Below are 19,352 nucleotides of genomic sequence, written 5' to 3' on the forward strand. Positions count from 1 at the left end.
CAAACTGGATGTTGAAATTTAAAATATGCTATTTTTCTCTTCCCTGACATAATCTGCAGGTTTAGCATAATACTTACAAGAGCTTTTAGAATTTCTTATCATATTTGATAATGCTGGCATATTTGATGTTTGTTTAAAAAAGAAAGAAATTATTAAAGTTATGTGTATTTTTTTGTTTTCGTCCAAGATTCTATGACTGTCCAAAAGGTCAAGGGCTTACTTTATCGCTTACTCAAGGTACCTGGTTCAGAGCTGAAACTGTCATATGAAAGCTCCAAAGTAAGTAACTTCTAATGATAACGAAGAGTAAACTTTTTTCTTTACTTAAGGGGAATACATACGGTAATTTAAAAAAGTTAATTTAATATATTAAGTTTTATGTAAAAAAAATATTTTTTAAAATAAAATATGAAATGATTAAATGTTCAAAAATGATTTTTTTGTTTTTCAAAAGAAGGAGCAGCTGCTCCTCACATTTGACATAAAACTTAAGATCTGCTCCATGTGTGTTTGATGTCACTTCGCTCCCATACTGGGCTTTTACAAAAAGAGGTGGGCGGATAAAGTTTGGAATCACAATGCAGAGCCATTTTGTTGGTAACTGCAATGAGATACTGACATGTATATATAGTGTCACCTAGAATGACTGGCAGTGCCAATTCTAACATTCCTGTTATCTGAGGAGAAAATTGAAATAGCGTCACTCCCTTCAATAAAATCATGCAGTGAATGAGGGGAGGGGAATAGTGGGTTTATTTACATTTACGACTTTCATTGTGTCTTAAAAATGACTGGTAACATGATTCTACAGGTGAAAATGATTACGGCAATGCCAAATTTGCATAGATTTTCTTTTATGTTGAAAAATAATTCAGAAGCTTAAAAAAAAAATACTGTAATTGGTTTGTGGCACCATTTTACGAACTTTGTAAGGATTTTGGTTTTTCCTTGATGAAAATGTGTTGGGGCTTTTTTGTGTAGTGAGCTAATATTTTTATTCATACTATTTTGGGGTACAGAATATGTTTTCATAATTTTTATTGCATTTTTTTAGGGAAGAAGTGTGATTGAAAATGTGCTATTCTAGCTTTTTGGTTTCTGTTTATAGCATTTATCGCACTGAATTATTCATCATAGAATGGACTTTATCCGAATGTGGCGAACCCAAATGTGTTATTTTTTTTTTATTTATTTGTAATTAAAGGTAACCTGACAGGTCCCTCATGCCCCCTAAACCACCAGCAATTGTATCTTGCTGTCTAAATTCACTGCCTAACAGTCCCATTAGAACGTTGGACACACAAACAGATCTTTTAGAAAGAGCATTTCTAAAGTCTGTTATATTTCTTGGATGTTTCATTGGGGGCACAGGAACCATCGTTTACATGCTGCCACCTAGAGGCTTACACAAAGAATACATCTTAGAAAAAAAGCTAGACTTCTCTCGAACAGTTTACACCTGGCCAGCCTACAGCCAGCTATTCGGTTTAGCTTACGATAACTTTGGAGACAGACATGGATCTGAGTTTCAGACCTGTCTTTGCCTTGAATTTATGAGATTAGTAACTAACCATTCTTTCTTTCTCCGCTTTAGGACAGGTAAGAGAGTGGAATGGTGCTGCTTTGTTCCACCCCACTGAGCGATGGAGAGTACAGACTGTACTGATCTTTTTCTATCTTTTTCTATCTATTTTTCTTTTTTTTACTGATCTTTTTCTTTTTCTCTGTACTATCTTTTCTCATTGGGATGGCAAGACCTTGTACCTAGACGCACCCAGTGATCAGGTACCTTGGGAAATTGGTCCTTTTGCCTTTTGACTCTTGCCCGACTGTACTGTACAGTGTGATGCATTGCACGGAACTTCCAGACTCCGTCTCAGGATCAAGCCTGTTAAGGACAGTTACCGTATAAACTCAAGTATAAGCCGACCCGAGTATAAGCCGAGGCACCTACTTTTGCCACGGAAAACTGGGTAAGCTTATTGACTCGGGTATAAGCCCGGTATGCATTGCCCCCTTGTCACGATAATGTACAAAATGCCATATTGTGAGTTTAGTTTCAGAAGGTTACATGGCTTTTCAAGACACGCTGCAGGCCATTCCGACCCCCCTTCTTCTCACTCTGCCTGCTGCTTGTGTGTGTGTAATTCAAAACCCTCACTAGAATCACTGAAGAAGTTTTATGGCTTGGTATGCAGGCAACTTCCTCCCCCCTGCTATATGAATAATGTAAGACCAGTGTGCTAGCAGCATCCACAGAGGAATTTATATGGCTTCAAAGTGAAAGTTCAAGTCAAAGCACATGGGGGAAAAACCCCAGGAATGTCTTTGTCTGCCCTGTGAATCCAAAAACGTAAAGAATAGAAAGAGGAGGGCATGTCATAACTCAGCCCACTCAGTGATGTCACGAGGAGAGGGCATATCTTAACCCTGGGGAGTTGGGAGTGAGTGTTCATCCAGGAAGCAAGCTAACAGCTCTTCAAAGCTGTCCTTGTGCATCTTGATGTATCTCCTGAGCACATTGGCGTCCAGGAGATGAAATGATCTGAATGACCTGTAAGTGTTCTATTCAATTTTAATCCTTTTTATTTGTAATTGCAATGTACATATGAATTGTCTTCTTTATAATATATTTTAATACTTTGTAAACACTGCCTACCTTTTTGGGGAGTAAAATATACAATTTACTAGCTTGTCTTTTCTTGCTCTATACCAATCTGTGTGTCCTCTGAGGTGAATTACGCTACTGATTTGGGTTGGCTCTGGACCCGTTTATCCTTGGGAAATCGGAGCTGGTGGCAGCATACTTTGTTCTGTGCGGTTGGGGAGGCTTTGTAGCGATGGCGGCGTTCATAATTATTGTTCCCGCCTGTGTGAGAGTAGTTATAACGCCCTCGCTGCAGCGTGCCCAATAGCCAGTACATGGCATGCAGCCACGGTTCACACCATGCTGCCAACAATATGTCACGGATCCCAACCACATGTCAGGGATCCCGGGGAATATACTTTTATCGTCCCCACTATTTACACCAACTTGTCACAAAGCGGGGTGGTTTGGTTGCTCCTGGTTCCTTCTGAAAGGGATTTATCTATATCCCACTTCCCAGTTCCGGTTTGGAACTTGCAGCTCTCTTGCGCCCCTCTTACCCTCAGGTCAGACTAGGTACTGCACCTAGGGTAATTAGTCGCCAGAAAGGTGTTCATGTGTACATTACAGATTACAAATAAAAAAAGGATTAACATTGAAAAGAGAACTTTTAGGTCGTTATCTCATGGTATCATCGTGCAGCTGCAGTCGTGTGCTGGGGGGAAGGGGGAGCATATATCCAGATGCATAACACCCCTCTCTATAGTAGCTAGACCCCCCGGACAAAAAGACACTGCAAACTGCTGTCCCACTAAGTTATCTCACAGCCCAAAACCCAGGCACTTCCCCTGTGGTGACATCACTTAGGGGCTGGTGCCTCCCCCTTTACTTAGAATATGAAAACTATTTTTATTCATATCTTGCTGTATGAACCTCATATGATAAATACCCCAGGATCACGAGGGGCACCACATCGGGCGATTCTTTTAAGTGTAAATACGGATTAATTACATGACCTGCTTACAAAGAAATCCACTCTTTGCACTCGTTGTGCTTATCTTCTAGCTGTTTCAGCAAGTGATAGATCTATCAAGGGACATCTGGAATATGTAATGCGTATATTTCTAGCCCGGGTCGGTGCCCACATATATCACGTTAATAGAGCAAAGGAACGCAGGGCTTCTACACCAGTTTTGGCTGGTACTCGATGGGAGGGGGAATGAGTAGTTTTAGGGACATGTCTGCTATTTGCAGCTAAAAGCAATAAAAATTCTTTTGGGAGGGGAAATGAGGGGTTTAGGATTCACACACACAAGCAGGCAGAGTGAGAAGAGGGGGGTCGGGATGGCCCACAGCGTGTGTCAGCTCAGCTTTAAGGGACTTAGCAGAGCTCAGTGCGTGTGATAATGCACAATCAAATACCTCATGTTCCTGACATCTCCCCTTTTGGACTTCGCTACGGAGGAAGAACCTCTCGGTACTTTTCCATGTGCACCTCAGCAGGTTCACCCTGGTGGGACAACCCATCTGCATTGACTTCCCCACCTACCCAGTGCCCCAGGTAGTGGACTTCTCTCATGGCCAACTGGCACTTTCTCGGCTTGATAGTCAGACCGGCTTGGTGAATTCGCCTGAGGACCTCCTCAAGGTGCTGCAGGTGTTCGTCCTAGGAGGAACTGAAGATGGCGATGTCATCCAAGTACGCCACTGCGTAATTCTCCAGTCCCTGAAACAGGTGGTTGACCATCCTCTGGAAAGTGGCAGGAACATTTTTCTTGCCGAAGGCCATGATCGTGGACTCCTACAGTCCGAAGGGTGTGATAAAGGCTGCCAGTATCCTCAACTCAGATCCATTTTGGTCAGATATTTGGCGCCAGCTAACCTCTCAAGCAGCTCTTTGATGCGTGGCATTGGGTGCATGTCAGGGGCTGTGATGGCGATGAGTTCACTGTAGTCCACGCAGAAGCGGGTGGTCCGATCCTTCTTTGACATGAGAACTACAGGTGAGGCCCACGCGCTTTTGGACCGTTGAATCACCCCAGCTGTAACATCTCATCGATCTCCTGGTGCATAACCTGCTGCACCTCGTCGGAGATCCGATAGGGTGTTCGCCGTAGTGGGGCATGATTCCTGGTGTCCACCTCGTGGACTGCTAACATCGTCCTTCCAGGTCGGTAGGAAAACGCAATCCGGAGGGGTTCCAGGGTGGTCCGCAACTGTGACCGCTGGGGTTCGGTTAACAAGGCTCTTACCTCCACGTCCTCAATGGTCCCACCAGCCTTGGCTAGGGCCAGCATGTCCAGGAGGGGGTCTTCCTCTCCGTCTTCCGGCAGGCTGCACAATGGCAGGACGTAAGGTTCACGTTGGTGATGAGCCTTCATCATGATGACGTGAACGGCCTTTTGCCTACCCCGAGCGTGGTCAAGCGTGACCACGTAGGTGACTGGGTTGAGCTGTTGGTGGACAACGTACAGGCCTTCCCCGGCTGCCTGAAGCCTATCTTTTGGTGTGGGGATCAGCACCCACACCTTTTGACCCACGTGGTAGGTCCGCTCCCAGGCGATCTGGTCATACCAGTGCTTCTGGTCAGCCTGAGCCTGCGTCATGTTGTCATGCACCAACTGCGTCAAGGTCTGCATCTTGTCACAGAAGCGCATGAAATACTCCACTATGGACACTTCAGAAGGGATCGGCTCCTCTTCCCAGGATTCCCTTACCGACCCAAGGGGTCCCCGGACTCGCCTGCCATACAGGAGCTCGAAGGGGGAGAACCCCGTCGAGGCCTGCGGAACCTCTCGGTAAGCGAATAGCAGGTGTGGGAGGTACCGCTCCCAGTCGCGCCCTTGAGTCTCAACCAGCATGCGTAGCATCTGTTTGAGGGAACCATTGAATCACTTTCACAAACCATTGGTCTGTGGGTGATACGCACTCGATACCAGACGCTTCACCTGCATTTTCTTACAGAGAGCCTCCATTAGGCGAGACATGAATTGGGTCCCTTGATCAGTAAGCATCTCTCTGGGAAATCCCGTGTAAAGATAGCCAACAGTGCATCTGCCACTTTTCTGCTTTAGTTGAGGACAGAGCCACTGCCTCTGGGTACCGGGTAGCGTAGTCTACCTCAGTGAGGATGTATTGCTTTACAAAGCTGTTGGGGATGGCCAGCGGGCCCAAAATGTCCACCGCGATTCTCTGGAAAGGCTCCTCTATCACTGGCAAAAGGATCAGGGGAGCCTTAAGAGCAGGCCCCGCCTTCCCCACTCTTTGACAGGTGATACAGGAGCAGCAGTAGTTTGTCACATCCGTCCCCATCTTGGGCCAATAGTGTTGAGACAGCCGGACCTTAGTTTTGCTGATCCCCAAGTGTACAGCGAGTGGGATCTCAAGTGCAATCCGTAACGACTCACCCCTGAATTGGTGCGGGATAACCAGCTGTCTTTCCCTCAACCACTCCTTTTGCAATTTTCCGGGTACTTTCGCCCGGTACAACCTCCCTCGTTCCCAGGACACCCTCTCCTTGTCATGGAGGTGGGCGTCTTGGCGAAGTGTCTCAAATTCTCCAGGCTTGCATCTGACTGCAGAGTGGCCTGGAACGTCTGGCTAGGGGCAGCCAGAAGCGACGTCTGGGTCCCTTCCCCCACGGGAACCCTCTGGGAACCTGCTCTGGGTCCATCTCTGGTTCAGTCACACCTGTGGCTGAGGCGGGTCCAGAAGGCAGAACATTATGGGTTCTGGGCACTCTGACTGCGGGTGACAGCAGCTAAGTAGGCTGTCTCCCCGGGGATTTCCACAGACCCGTCAGACGGCGCTGCTATGGGTGCTACCTCCCCATCCACCCCCAACATTCCAGGAGCAGTGCTACTTATGGGGCAGTTACCTTCCTCGGTGGCACTGATCAGTTGCACGGCATCACCTTCCTCACGGTTCCCATGCATCTCCCCATGTCCCTGAGCACCATCGCTTGCTCCTGTTAGGGGTTCCTCAGCCATCGAACCCCACAGAGTGACGTGGCTGGGCACTCCTGCACCTGTGAACACATCATTCCTAGGAAACAAATGGTTATCAGGTAAAACATGCATATTTTCATCATCCGCATCATCAGTATTACCCTCAGCATTTTCAGAAAAATCATTATCAAGTACATTATTAACCGGTAGAACATTGTCAGGTAACACATGCAAGTTCTCATTGCTATCATTGGCATTCGAAAGGGCAGGGGAGTCAGGGACATAGTATGCAACTATCCTCCCCAAATCAGTCCGCAATAAAACATCAGTGGGCAAGTTATCAGACAGCCCCACTTCCTTCACCCCGCTCCTGGCACCCCAATCTATATACACCTGGGCAATTGGCAGGGGACAGCGGATGCCCCCCAATCCCGGTGGCAGTCAGGGTTTCCCCCAGAACGATCTCTTCAGGGGCCGCCAGTTTGGGTCGGATGAGGGTTCGTTCAGCCTCTGTGTCCTTGAGCCCTGTAGCGACATGGCCCTCCACGGTGATGTGCTGCACGTTGTCACACACCCTCCCAACTGCCCCACCCACCAAAAGAACTGCTGCATTAGGCCCTGGAGCCTTGACTGGGGGGTTTACTCTGCTTCTCTAGACACAGGGCGCTGATTTAACCCGTCCGCTTGCAGGAAAAACACTGGCGAAAGTCGGTCGAAGGTCTGATGCTGTTGGCAACGAGGACAGGGCCTCTGTTGTGTTGGCTGGCAGGGGTACTGGCGTTGGTTGCAGGCTTACCCCCTCTCCAGCTGGCGGTGACTGGCTTCCGCTCTTCCGATCTACGGTTGGCCTCATAGGCATCAGCAATCTGCGCTGCTTTAGTCACGTCTTTGGGCTCTCTGTCCATCATGAACTGTCGCACCTCAGCTGGGCAAAGATGTAAGAACTGGTCTTTGATCATCAGGTCCTGCAGCTGTGCAAAGGTGGTCACTGACAGTCCTTTGGTCCACTGGTAAAATTGGGCCCCGAGTCCATGCACCACATTGCCGTAGTTGTCGTGTTGGCCACGTTGGAGGTTCCGGAACTTACTACGGTAAACCTCAGGTGTAAGCTGGTACTTGGTTTTCAGGGCCTGCTTGATGGCCTCATAGTCACCATCTTGTTCTTGAGGGAGGGCAGCAAATGCCTCCAGAGCTTTGCCTCTTAGTCCTGGGGTCAGGTAGCGGGTCCATTGGTCCCCAGGCAGCCGGCACTGTCTGCAGGCTTTCTCAAAGGCCCGCAGAAAAGTGTCCAATTCCCCGTCATTTTCCATCACAGGAAGTGCTCTGGCCGGGGTTTAGGGGTCTGAGCACTGTTGGACTCGCCTCTGGGCTGGGACGACCCCGGCACCTGGAGTCGGGCTAACTCCAGCTGGTGCACCCGCACCACTTGCTTCTCGGCTCTCTCCGCCTCCAGCCCAGCTCTTTCCGCCTCCACCCGGCGCTCTCGTGGTATTGCTGGATCATCTGCAGACTTCCATCACGGTCGTCGGCGGGGAGTTGTTCTATGGTTGCCTGCAGGTTTGGGTCCAATCCGCCCTGGTTGCAAGTAGGGCCAGCGTTCAGTTGTTTAACATTTGCTGCAGCACCATTTTCGCTTGTGCTGGCTTCTGCGGCCACTGGGGTCTGAGAGCGGTGTGGAGCAGTTTCCCATTGCAGCAGATCTGCGACCAGTTGGTCTTTGTTATTGCCCACAAAGTCAATCTGCTGTTACATGCACAAGGCAATAAGAGTGTCCTTGGACTGCTTCTTCTAAAAGGTTTCTCACCAGCATAACCTGTTGTGAATTCTGCTTTTGGGCTCCCTCCGGTGGTTGTAGGTGGTAATGCAGTTGTCCCTTGGCGGCAGTCCTGGACAGGTATATCTGCTGATTGCAGTTCTGACAGGGGTATTTAGGTTTGCAGGACTCATTAGTCCTTGCCAGTTGTCAATGTTTCTTGGGAAGTGTTGGATCTCTGTCTGGCTTCTCCTGCTTAGCTGTCAATTCAGCAAAGATAAGTGTCTGTTTCTTTTTCCATGGCACACAAGCTGTGTGCTTGTTTTTTTATTGTATTTCTGCTCTGAGTGTATTAGTCTCTGGAGTTGCAGATATACGTTCCACGTCTTTAGTTAGATGGAGGAATTTTTTGTATAATCTGCTGTGGATATTTTTGGAAGGGTTTTAATATTGACCGCACAGAACTCTGTCCTATCCTTTCCTATTTTAGCTAGAGTGGCCTCTTGTGCTAAATCCTGTTTTTCTGCCTGTGTGTCTTTCCTCTCCTATCACAGCCAATATTTGTGGGGGGCTGCCTATCCTTTGGGGTTCTGCTCTGAGGCAAGATAGTATTCCTATTTCCATTTTAGGGGTATTTAGACCTCCGGCTGTGACGAGGTATCTAGGTTGTTAGGTACATCCCATGGCTACTTCTAGTTGCGGTGTTAAGATCAGGATTTGCGGTCAGTATAGTTACCACTTACTCCAGTGAAAGTTTTCATGCTGCTCCAAGGTCACCGGATCATAACAATAACCATGGTTGCCAAATAAAAGCTAGGATAGAAAAACAAAGAGAAAGGGTGGGGGTAATTGCAAGTACACACGGTATCATTTCAGGATTAGTAAACACTGAACTTGTTCTCCCAAACTTTTTTGCGCAGAGTCCTCTCAAGAACTGTGCAAGTTTTTAGTGAAAGGAATGATTGCTCAAACCAGATCAATAATGCTTTATTATCCCACCACTGCCACTAATATGTCACGGTTTACACCTTGCTGCCAGCAATATGTTACGGATCCCAACCATATGTCAGGGATCCCGGGGAGGATACCTTTATCGTCCCCACTACTCACACCAATTTGTAACAAACCGGGGTGGTTTGGTTGCCCCTGGTTCCTTCTGAAGGGGATTTATCTATATCCCATTTCCAGCACCGGTTTGGAACTTGCAGCTCTCTGGTGTCCCCCTTACCCTCAGGTCAGACTAGGCTCTGCCCCTAGGGTAATTAGTCGCCAGAAAGGCTGCCTGCTATGTACTAGCTATTGGGCACGCTGCAGAGCGAGGACATTATAACTACTCCCACACAGGCAGGAACAATAATTATCAACGCTGCCGTCGCTACAAAGATACCCAATCGCACAGAGCAAAATATGCTGCCACCAGCTCCGATTCCACAAGGGTTAACGGGTCCGGATACAACCCAAATCAATAGCGTAATTCACTTCAGAGGAAGCGACAGTTCATTTATAGAGCAGAGAGAGACAAGCTAGTAAATTATATATTTTACTCCATAAAAAGATAGTCAGTGTTTACAAAGTTTAAAAGATATTATAAAGAATACAAAATCATGTGTACATTACAGATTACAAATAAAAAAGGATTAAAATTGAAAAGAGGACTTACAGCTCATTATCTCATGGCATCATCATGGTAGCTGTGTGCTGGGGGGAAGGGTGAGCATATATCCAGATGCATAACACCCCTCTCTATCACAGCTAGACCCCCCTGGACAAAAGACACTGCAAACTGCTGTCCCACTAAGTTATATCACAGCTCAAAACCCAGGCACTTCCCCTGTGGTGACATCACTTATGGGCTGATGCTTCCCTCTTTACTTAGAATATGAAAACTATTTTTATACATATCTCGCTGTATGAACCTCGTATAATAAATACCCCAGGATCACAACGGGCACCACATCGGGGCGATTCTTTTAAGAGTAAATACAGATTAATTACATGACCAGCTTACCAAGAAATCCACTCTTTGTACTTGTTGTGCTTAGCTTCTAGCGGTTTCAGCGAGTGATAGATCTAACGAGGGACATCCGGAATATGTAATTCCTATATTTCTAGCCCGGGTCGGTCCCCATATACATCACGTTAATAGAACAAAGGAACTCAGGGCTTCTACACCAGTTTAGTCTGGAATTCGATGGGAGGGGGAATGAGTAGTTTTAGGGAGATGTCTGCGATTTGCAGCTAAAAGCAATAAAAATTATTTTGGGAAGGGGAAATGAGGGGTTTAGGACTCACACACACAAGCAGGCAAAGTGAAAAGAGGGGGGTCGGGATGGCCCGCAGCTTGTGTCAGTTCAGCTTTAAGGGACTTAGCAGAGCTCAGTGTGCGTGATAATACACAATCAAATACCTCATGTTCCTGACAGGGACATCTGCAGCTGATCCAGCAACACCGGCAGGAGGCCCAAGCCGAGCTGAGGCGGAGAGAGCCGAGCGGCAAGCGGTGCATGAGCACCAGCTGAAGTTAGCTCTACTCCAGGTTCCGGAGTCGTCCCAGTCCAGCAGTGAGCCCAACAATGCTCAAACCCCTAAGCCCCGGCCAGAGGACTTTCCTGGATGGAAATGGACGGGGACTTGGACACTTCTGCAGGCATTTGAGAAAGCCTGCAGACAGTAGCGGCTGCTTAGGGACCAATGGGCCCGATACTTGACCTCAAGGCGAAGAGGCAAAGCTCTGGAGGCGTTTGCTGCTCTCCCTCAAGAACAAGATGGTGACTATGAGGCCATCAAGCAGGCCATGATAGCCTAATTCCAGCTTACACCTGAGGTTTACCGTAGAAAATTCCGGAACTTCCAACATGCAAGTTCCAAACTGGAACTGGGAAGTGGGATATAGATAAATCCCCTTCAGAAGGAACAAGGGGCAACCAAACAACCCCGATTCGCAACAAATTGATGTGAGTAATGGGGACGATAAAGGTATCCTCCCCAGGATCCCTGACATTGTTGGGATCCGTGAGATATTGGTGGCAGCACGGTGGGATCCGTGACACCCCTCATCCCTGTCCTGCTATGTGTGTCTCCCCCCGTCGCTGTCCTGGTATGAATGCCTACCCATCCCAGTCCCTGTCTGTATGCCTCCCCTGTCCCTGTCATTGTATGCATGCCTCTTTCCTTCCCTGTCCTGGTATGAATGCCTCCCCATCCCTGTCTGTCAGGAACATGAGGTATTTGTGTATTATCACTCTGCTAAGTCCCTTAAAGCTGAGCCGACACACACTGCTGGCCATCCTGACCCCCCTCTGCTCACTCTGCCTACTTGTGTGTGTGTGAATCCTAAAGCCTTCATTTCTCCCTCCCAAAATAATTTTTATTGCTTTTAGCTGCTAAAAGCAGACATCTCCCTAAAAGTACTTATTCCTGATGTCCCTCTATAGATCTATCACTCACTGAAACCGCTGGAAGCTAAGCACAACGATTGTAAAGAGTGGATTTCTTCGTAAGCTGGCCATGTAATTAATCCGTATTTACACTTAAAAGAATTGCCCCGACGTGGTGTGCACCTCGTGTTCCTGAGGTATTTATTATACGAGGTTCATACAGCGAGATATGCATATTCTAAGTAAAGGGGGAGGCATCAGCCCCTAAGTGATGTCAGTCAACATAGGGTGAGTGCCTGGGTTTTGGGCTGTGAGATAACTTAGTGGGACAGCAGTTTGCAGTATCTTTTTGTCCGGGGGGTCTAGCTGCTATATAGAGGGGTGTTATGCATCTGGATATATGCTCACCCTTCCCCCCAGCACACGGCTGCACGATGATGCCATGAGATAACCACCTATAAGTTCTCTTTTCAATGTTAATCCTTTTTTTATTTGTAATCTGTAATGTACACATGAATTTGTCTTCTTTATGATATATTTCACACTTTGTAAACACTGCCTACCTTTTTATGGAGTAAACTATATAATTTACTAGCTTGTCTCTCTCTGCTCTATAAACGAACTGTGCATCCTCTGAAGTGAATTACGCTACTGATTTGGGTTTGCTCCGGACCCATTAACCCTTGTGGAATTGGAGCTGGTGGCAGCATACTTTGTTCTGTGCGATTGGGAATCTTTGTAGCGACGGCGGCGTTGATAATTATTGTTCCCGTCTGTGTGGGAGTAGTTATAAGGCCCTTGCTGCAGCGTGCCCAATAGCCAGTTCATAGCATGCAGCCTTTCTGGCGATTAATTACCAAAGCTGCAGTACCTAGTCTGACCTGAGGGTAAGAGGGGCGCCAGAGACCTGCAAGTTCCAATCTGGAAGTGGGATATATATATACATACCCTTCATAAGGAACCAGGCACAACCAAACCACCCCGGTTTGTGACAAATTGATGTGAGTGGTGGGGGCGATACAGGTATCTTCCCTGCGATCCCTGACATAGTGTTGGGATCCGTGACATATTGTTGACAGCATTATGTCAACCGTTACACTGTCCCTGTCTGCAAGCCTCCCCTGTCCCTGTCATTGTATGCATGCCTCACTCTTCCCTGTCCTGGTATGAATGCCTCCCTTCCCCTGTCTGCATGCCTCCCCCGTTCTCTCCCTGTATGCATGCCTCCCCCTTCCCTGTCCTGCTATGAATGCTTCCCCGTCCCTGCTCCTGTCTGCATGCCTCCCCCGTTCTGTCCATGGATGCATTCCTCTTTATTCCCTATCCCTGTGTGCTGTTTCTTATTGAAAAAAACACCAAAGCATCATACTCACCTACCTGCACGCCCTGGGTGCTGGCACTGCAGCTTGTTCCGGCTGCCGGTGCCTGCCTGCAGCTCTTTGTGTTCTCGGCGGTCACTTGGTACCGCTCATTAAGGTGATTAATATGCGCTCCACGGCTATGGGAGTGGAGACACGTCCATATTCATCACCTTAGTGAGCGGTATCACGTGACCGCTGAGCATAGGAAGAGCTGCAGGCAAGCATCGTCGGCCGTAGTGAGATGCAGTGCCAGCACCAAGGGCGCGCAAGTAGGTGAGTATGATGTGTGCGCCGGCTCCTGGCACCCGCTGCTCCGCCTCCCCCATCCCCTGCCGGCTTTCTGTACCGTGACTCGTGTATAAGTCGAAGGGGGTGTTCTCAGCACAAAAAAATGTGCTGAAATACTTGGTTTATACACGAGTATATACGGTAATTATGTCATTTGCTGGCGTCCGGCGTTTCGCTGGCCCACCTGCGGCAGCTTCAGCATGTCTGCAGCATTCTGACACGAGTCTGGGTGGCTGCACCACGAGTCGTATGTCTCCCTGCATCTCTCTTCTGGATCTTCAGTAGGTCCGTTAAGTCCCTATGACTGGGGGTGGAGGGGGGTGATTCCTTTCCACTCTGGGGTGTTCCCTAGGTTTGTTGGAGCATTATTGGGGTTTCCTTCAGGATTGTGGACCTAATTGAGTTTCCAGCTTTCCTGCTTCCTAGCTGTCTCCCGGCAAGCCATCAAGCATTGACCCGCCTGCCAGCCAATCAGGGTGGCCGTCAAGCTCCTGCCTGTTTGAGGCTCTAACCCTTCATACCACTTTCAAAGACACTTGCTGACTTTTAGGGGCACCTCGTCGCTGGCATCTCTGTAGTCGCCATTCAGCAGATCTGCAAGCACCATTATGGCCTATTTGCTGACACTGTCTGGCCTTCCCAGGCAGGTAGTCATACAACTTCACTATCCCACAGTCCGGCCTCACCATGCTGCCACTCTGCCTCAGTTTGGCTTTTGCAGGCTGCCATCAAGCCTCACCTCATGCTGCCACAGCAGTTTTGGGAAGTTACCCCCCAAAACCAGCTATGCTGTTGGTCTGCTAGGTGGCTGAGCAGCTCAACTGCTACTACCAAGTCCCAACCTATTAAAAATAGTATTTACCTGCCTTTACTGGTTACCCTTATATAAGCGCAAGTTTCTATCGGTTTAATCTGTGGTGATTTACATGTCCACTTTGGAGCCGCCCACGTCATGAACGCCCCCTCCTAATTGTGCCATAGCACAGCCTCAGTCAGGTGTAGAGTTTCCCAAGGTGTCATTGTCCTTGGTTACAATTGTGAAGCAACTAACCATTTCTTCTCTGACCACCTCCCAGAGTGAGTCAGACCCAACTACTCAGGTCATACATCCAGGCGAAGTCAGCAGAGTATCCTGCAACCTCGATGCTACTCTGGCTACCTCTGAGTCAGACCAACCATCTGAGACATTCTCAACTGGGCGAATCCTCAAGGTTACTCTGAAACCCAGAGGCTATGTGCACACGTCAGGATTTCTTGCAGAAATTTCCTGAACAAAACTGGACATTTTCTGCAAGAAATCCGCATGCGGATTTTTCGCGTATTTCTCGCGGGTTTTTTTGTGGATTTTTTGCGTTTATTCCGGAGACTCTGGGATGCAGTAATATAGTGGGAAATCCACAAAAAATCTGCAAAATTAATGAACATGCTGCTTTTTTTTTCCCGCGATGCGTTTTTTTAGCTGAAAAAAAAACGCAACATGCACAAAAATTGCAGAATGCATTCTAAATGATGGGATGCATATGTATGGGTATTTTAAGCGTTTTTATCGCGTTTTTATAGCAAAAAAACGTGAGAAAAATCTAGAACGTGTGCACGCAGCCAGATGCTATTCTTGCCCCCTCCCAGAGTGAGCCAGACCCACCAGCTGAGACCTCAAAGCTGGGCGAATCCCCCAAAGGACCATGCAACCTAGATATTACTCTGACCACCTGAAAAGAGTCACCCTCAAGATAAGACCTCACAGCTGGTCATATACCACAGATGAAATTGCAGCCCGGATGCTACTTGGACTAACTCTCATAGAGCTAAGGTGGCGCCTTGCAGAAGTGATCTATCTACAGTCATGGCCAAAAGTATTGACACTCCTGCAATTCTGTCAGCACCTTCTTCCACATGTTTGGTGTGTCTCCCTGGTGGCTTGTTGCAAACTTTAAACAACACTTTTTATGGATATCTTTGAGAAATGACTTTCTTCTTGCCACTCTTTCCTAAAGGCCAGATTTGTGCAGTGTACGACTGATTGTTGTACTATGGACAGACTGTCCCACCTCAGCTGTAGATCTCTGCAGTTCATCCAGAGTGATCATGGGCCTCTTGGCTGCATCTATGATCAGTCTTCTCCTTGTTTGAGATGAAAGTTTAGAGGGACGGCCGTCTTGATAGATTTGCAGTGGTATGATACTCCTTCCATTTCAATATGATCGGATTATTCTACTCCAGTTTTGACTGAAATTTTTGAATGTCTGCTAATCTTAGGAATCATCAGATTGAGTCCACAATTCCTGTTTTTCGTTGGATATGCCCCCGGACACACCCAGAGAGAGACTTTTCTCAGCAGCCTCCTCTTCTACCCAATTTAATTACCATATTTTTCGCTTTGTAAGATGCTCTGGAATATAAGACGCACCCCAAATTTTGAGGAGAAAAATAGGAAAACTTTTTTTAATAAATTGGTGGTGCTTCTTAAAATCCATGCGTCTTATTGCTTACCGGGGGTTGTGGCTGCGGTGGATCAGGGTCCCAGGGTCGCTGCTGGAGGAGGCAGGAGTGGATCGTTGATGCAGACTGGGAGTTGTGCAGGTGTCCTGTGCTGCGGGGGTGTCTCTGGTGCTGCGGGGGGGGGGTGTCCGGTGCTGCGGGGTGTCTACGGTGTGGCGGGGGGCTCTGCCAACATTTTGTTAAAGGCCAGAGCCCCCCCGGCAGTTTGTCCATGCTTTCCTGTGCAGTGGACTTCGGGAAAATGGCCGCCGGCACATGCTCAGATGGAGATCTTGGGACCAAGATCTCAAGAGATGAGATCTCAGCGCTGAAATCTCATCTCCCGAGATTCCGGTGGCCATTTTCCCGGAGTCCGTCGCACAGGAAAGCATGGATGAACTGTCGGGGGGCTCTGGCCTTTCACAAAATGTTGCCAGAGCCCCCCGCAGCACTGGAGACTCCAGCATCACACTGGGCAGCAGCGGACAACTTCGGCAGCGGCGGACACCCCCTCATCCCTGCCTGTAACGGTAAGCGGTATATCCGATTTGTAAGACGCACCCCCATTTCCCCCCCAAATTTGGGGGAAATAAAGTACGTCTTACAAAGCAAAAAATATGGTAGTTTATCAACAGGACTGTTATGTCTGCAGTTCAGAAAGCTTAGGGTCTTTCTGATAAGATAGGTCTTACTAGGATTGGACATTATGTTTCTACATTTCATTTATAATGCCCGTTTTCCATAAATGAAGACCTATCAGCAGCACTCCCTAGGGCTAAGCTAGGGTGCTCCTTCCAGGGCACAGCTCACTCTCCACATTATAGAGGCTTCTGGGTCAGAATTCTCCAAGCATCTATTCTTCTATTCTATAGGGCCTCTACTTTAGTCTTCAGTCCACATATTTGCGGCTCTCTAATTTTTACATCTATGGCTGCAAGTTTTAGCAGAAGGGTGCTAAAAGCGGCAGTTGCTCGAGTAGTAACCTGAGAGATTTCAATGGGCAACCCCAAACTTAAATGTTCTGCGCGCATACTGGACTGTCACTGTTTGGGCCTGAAGGCTGAACACGGACTTTCTGCTGTAGTCCTGTGCGCAGAGAGAATTTATTTTATTTTCTTATCCATTATTTTTAATAGGGTTCAGTTTCTGGTTAAAGTTTAGGTACTGTTCTGGTACCGAAACCAAACTTTCTAAAAAGTCTGGGGCACGTACCAGAACCTGAACTTCAATCCCTGATTGCTATTCTTCCTTCTGCATTACTGGTATTAGTTTTTCCACCCCGGGGGCTGCTTTAGTAATTTGGTCCTGTGTCCCCCCAAAAAAATGTATGAGAAGCGAAGATTTTTAATACTCACCCTAAAATCTTTTTATCGTAGCCTTCATTGGGGGAGAGGGCACAGCACCTTCTCTTGTTTTGGCGATCCTTAATTTTGCTCCTACTAAGGTTTTTATACTAAATAGCTGGGTGGTTTGGCTATCTGGTGTAGACTTTTGGGGAGGGGTCAGCTTTTTCATTTTAAGATGTATTCTTAGTGTCGGTCTCCAGGTGGCAGCATATAACTCATTGCTCCTGTGTCCCTCAAAGATGATATTTTGTAAGAGAAAAAAACAAAGCTACATCCTCCACCAATGTGGTTGCAGTAAACCCCTGGGTCCATTAGCAATAAGTTCTCAAAACACAAGTAGCAAAAATGGAGGTAGCATGTCCTTAACTAAAGCCTAGAAAGATATTTATTCCATGCCCCAAGTTATGCAACGTTTCAATTCTCACACTGAGCCTTTCTCAATGGATGAAAGACTTAGGCTATATGCACGCAGTGAGTATTTGGTGCGGTTTTTACCTCAGTATGTGTAAGTCAAAACCAGGAGTGGGACAGTCAGAGGAAAAGTATAATAGAAACACGTCACCACTTCTGCATTTTCACCCATTCATGGTTTTGGCTTACAAATACTTAAATAAAAAACTGATCAAATACTGAACCTTAGCCTAAGGGTATGTGCACACATTGAGTATTTGCTTGCAGAAATTTCTGCAAAGTTACCGCATCTCTTGACAGCAAAAACCGCAGCGTTTTTGGTCCATTTTTTCATGCTTTTTTTCCCTGTGCATTCAATGGGTAAAAAATGCACAAAGGATTGACATGCTGAATGGAAAATCCAGAAAGGAAAAATACTGATCATGTACACAACACTTCAGGATTCTCATTGACTTTGCTGCCATAAGGAATCTGTAGTGTTTTTGGACCAATTCCGTGCCGCAAAAATGTACCGTGTGCACACAGCCTAAGGCTAAGTGCATACGTTGTGGATTCGTGTGTGGATTTTTCCACACCGTTTTTGCAAAATCTGCAGGTAAAACGTGCTGCGTTTTATCTGTGGATTTACTGCGGATTCCACCTGCGGTTTTACACCTGTGGATTCCTATTGAGGAGCAGATGTAAACCGCTGCAGAATCCACACAAAGAATTGACGTGTTGCGGAAAATAAACCGCAGCGTATCCGTGCGGTATTTTCCGTACCATGGGCACTGTGGATTTTGTTTTCCATACGTTTACATGGTACTGTACAACGCATGGAAAACTGCTGCGAATCCACAGCGGCCAATCTGCTGTGGATCTGCAGCAAAATCCGCAACGTGTGCACATACCCTAAGTGTTAGAACTGAAATGTTGCATACCTTGGGCATAGAAAGATATCTTTATAAGTATTATTGAAAAATATGGCGCTTACTCCCCCCACAGCTATGAACTGCACATGAAAGGAGGCATATATAGATCACAGTTGATGTGGCCACAGCTTAGCAGGTTTGCCCCAATGCCCCATACATTTTGACAGCATTGTGAGAATGAATTTTCAGTATTTTTCTCTCTTGTTTTAATTTTATTGACAGATGGAAGGCAAAGAAATTCAACTAGAGAATGACCTAAAACCTCTTCAGTTTTACTCTATGGAAAATGGAGATTGTGTCTTGGTCAGATGGTAAAACAAGGATGGAATATAATTATTGGTAACAGTGAAACTCCTCAATAGCAAAATGTTTTCGAAAAAGATTTTTGTGCTCCGGCAACCTGTAGCTTTCATCCAGCGATCTTCGTTTTTGCCTAATGAGCTGTAATAGAACTTATTTTCCCACATGTATTTTAGGGATATTCAATATTTTAAAAATAAACTTAAATGTAAAAATGTGTAGTAGTATTTGTATTTGCTTATTTTGTGCACTACATTGTATTATTTGTGTATTTCATACACTACTTTCATTATCTACTTGATCATTATTTAACAGTTCATGACTTTTTGGAAATAGTGCACCTTTACTATTTTGAGAAATAGTGGCTATAATTATGTAATCTTTGGGGGATGCAGCAGCATTGATATAGGCTTTGTCACTAAAAAATTTTAAAAAAATAAATCTGTTTAGTCTAGTGTCCCAAATAAGTACTTCTAGGAGTCTGAATTTTTGTTTATGATACCTGAATGGGATCTCAATGGTCTGCCATCCTCCAAATCTACCATTGCTGTTACATATCTGAGAGGCTGCCACCAGGTACTACTAGGTTCACT

General features: G+C 46.7%; 1 protein-coding gene across 4 annotated transcripts in view; it reads left to right on the top strand.

Moving 5' to 3' along the window:
* The window catches only part of TBCE (tubulin folding cofactor E), a 359,490-nt gene extending 340,514 nt beyond the window's left edge, over window positions 1–18,976 (top strand). For 3 of the 4 annotated variants that reach the window (XM_069769489.1, XM_069769491.1, XM_069769490.1), the window contains 2 exons: window positions 188–279; window positions 18,682–18,976. In XM_069769489.1, coding sequence (XP_069625590.1) covers window positions 188–279; window positions 18,682–18,774 — 185 coding nt within the window. In that variant the 3' untranslated portion in view covers window positions 18,775–18,976. Of the gene's footprint in view, window positions 1–187; window positions 280–18,681 lie in introns of those variants that run through there. The other variant, XR_011321965.1, reaches the window with a different exon arrangement.
* Window positions 18,977–19,352: the final 376 nt, after the last annotated feature.

This window comes from Ranitomeya imitator, chromosome 5 (assembly GCF_032444005.1).
Source record: "Ranitomeya imitator isolate aRanImi1 chromosome 5, aRanImi1.pri, whole genome shotgun sequence".
In the NCBI taxonomy this organism is placed as follows: Eukaryota; Metazoa; Chordata; class Amphibia; order Anura; family Dendrobatidae; genus Ranitomeya; species Ranitomeya imitator.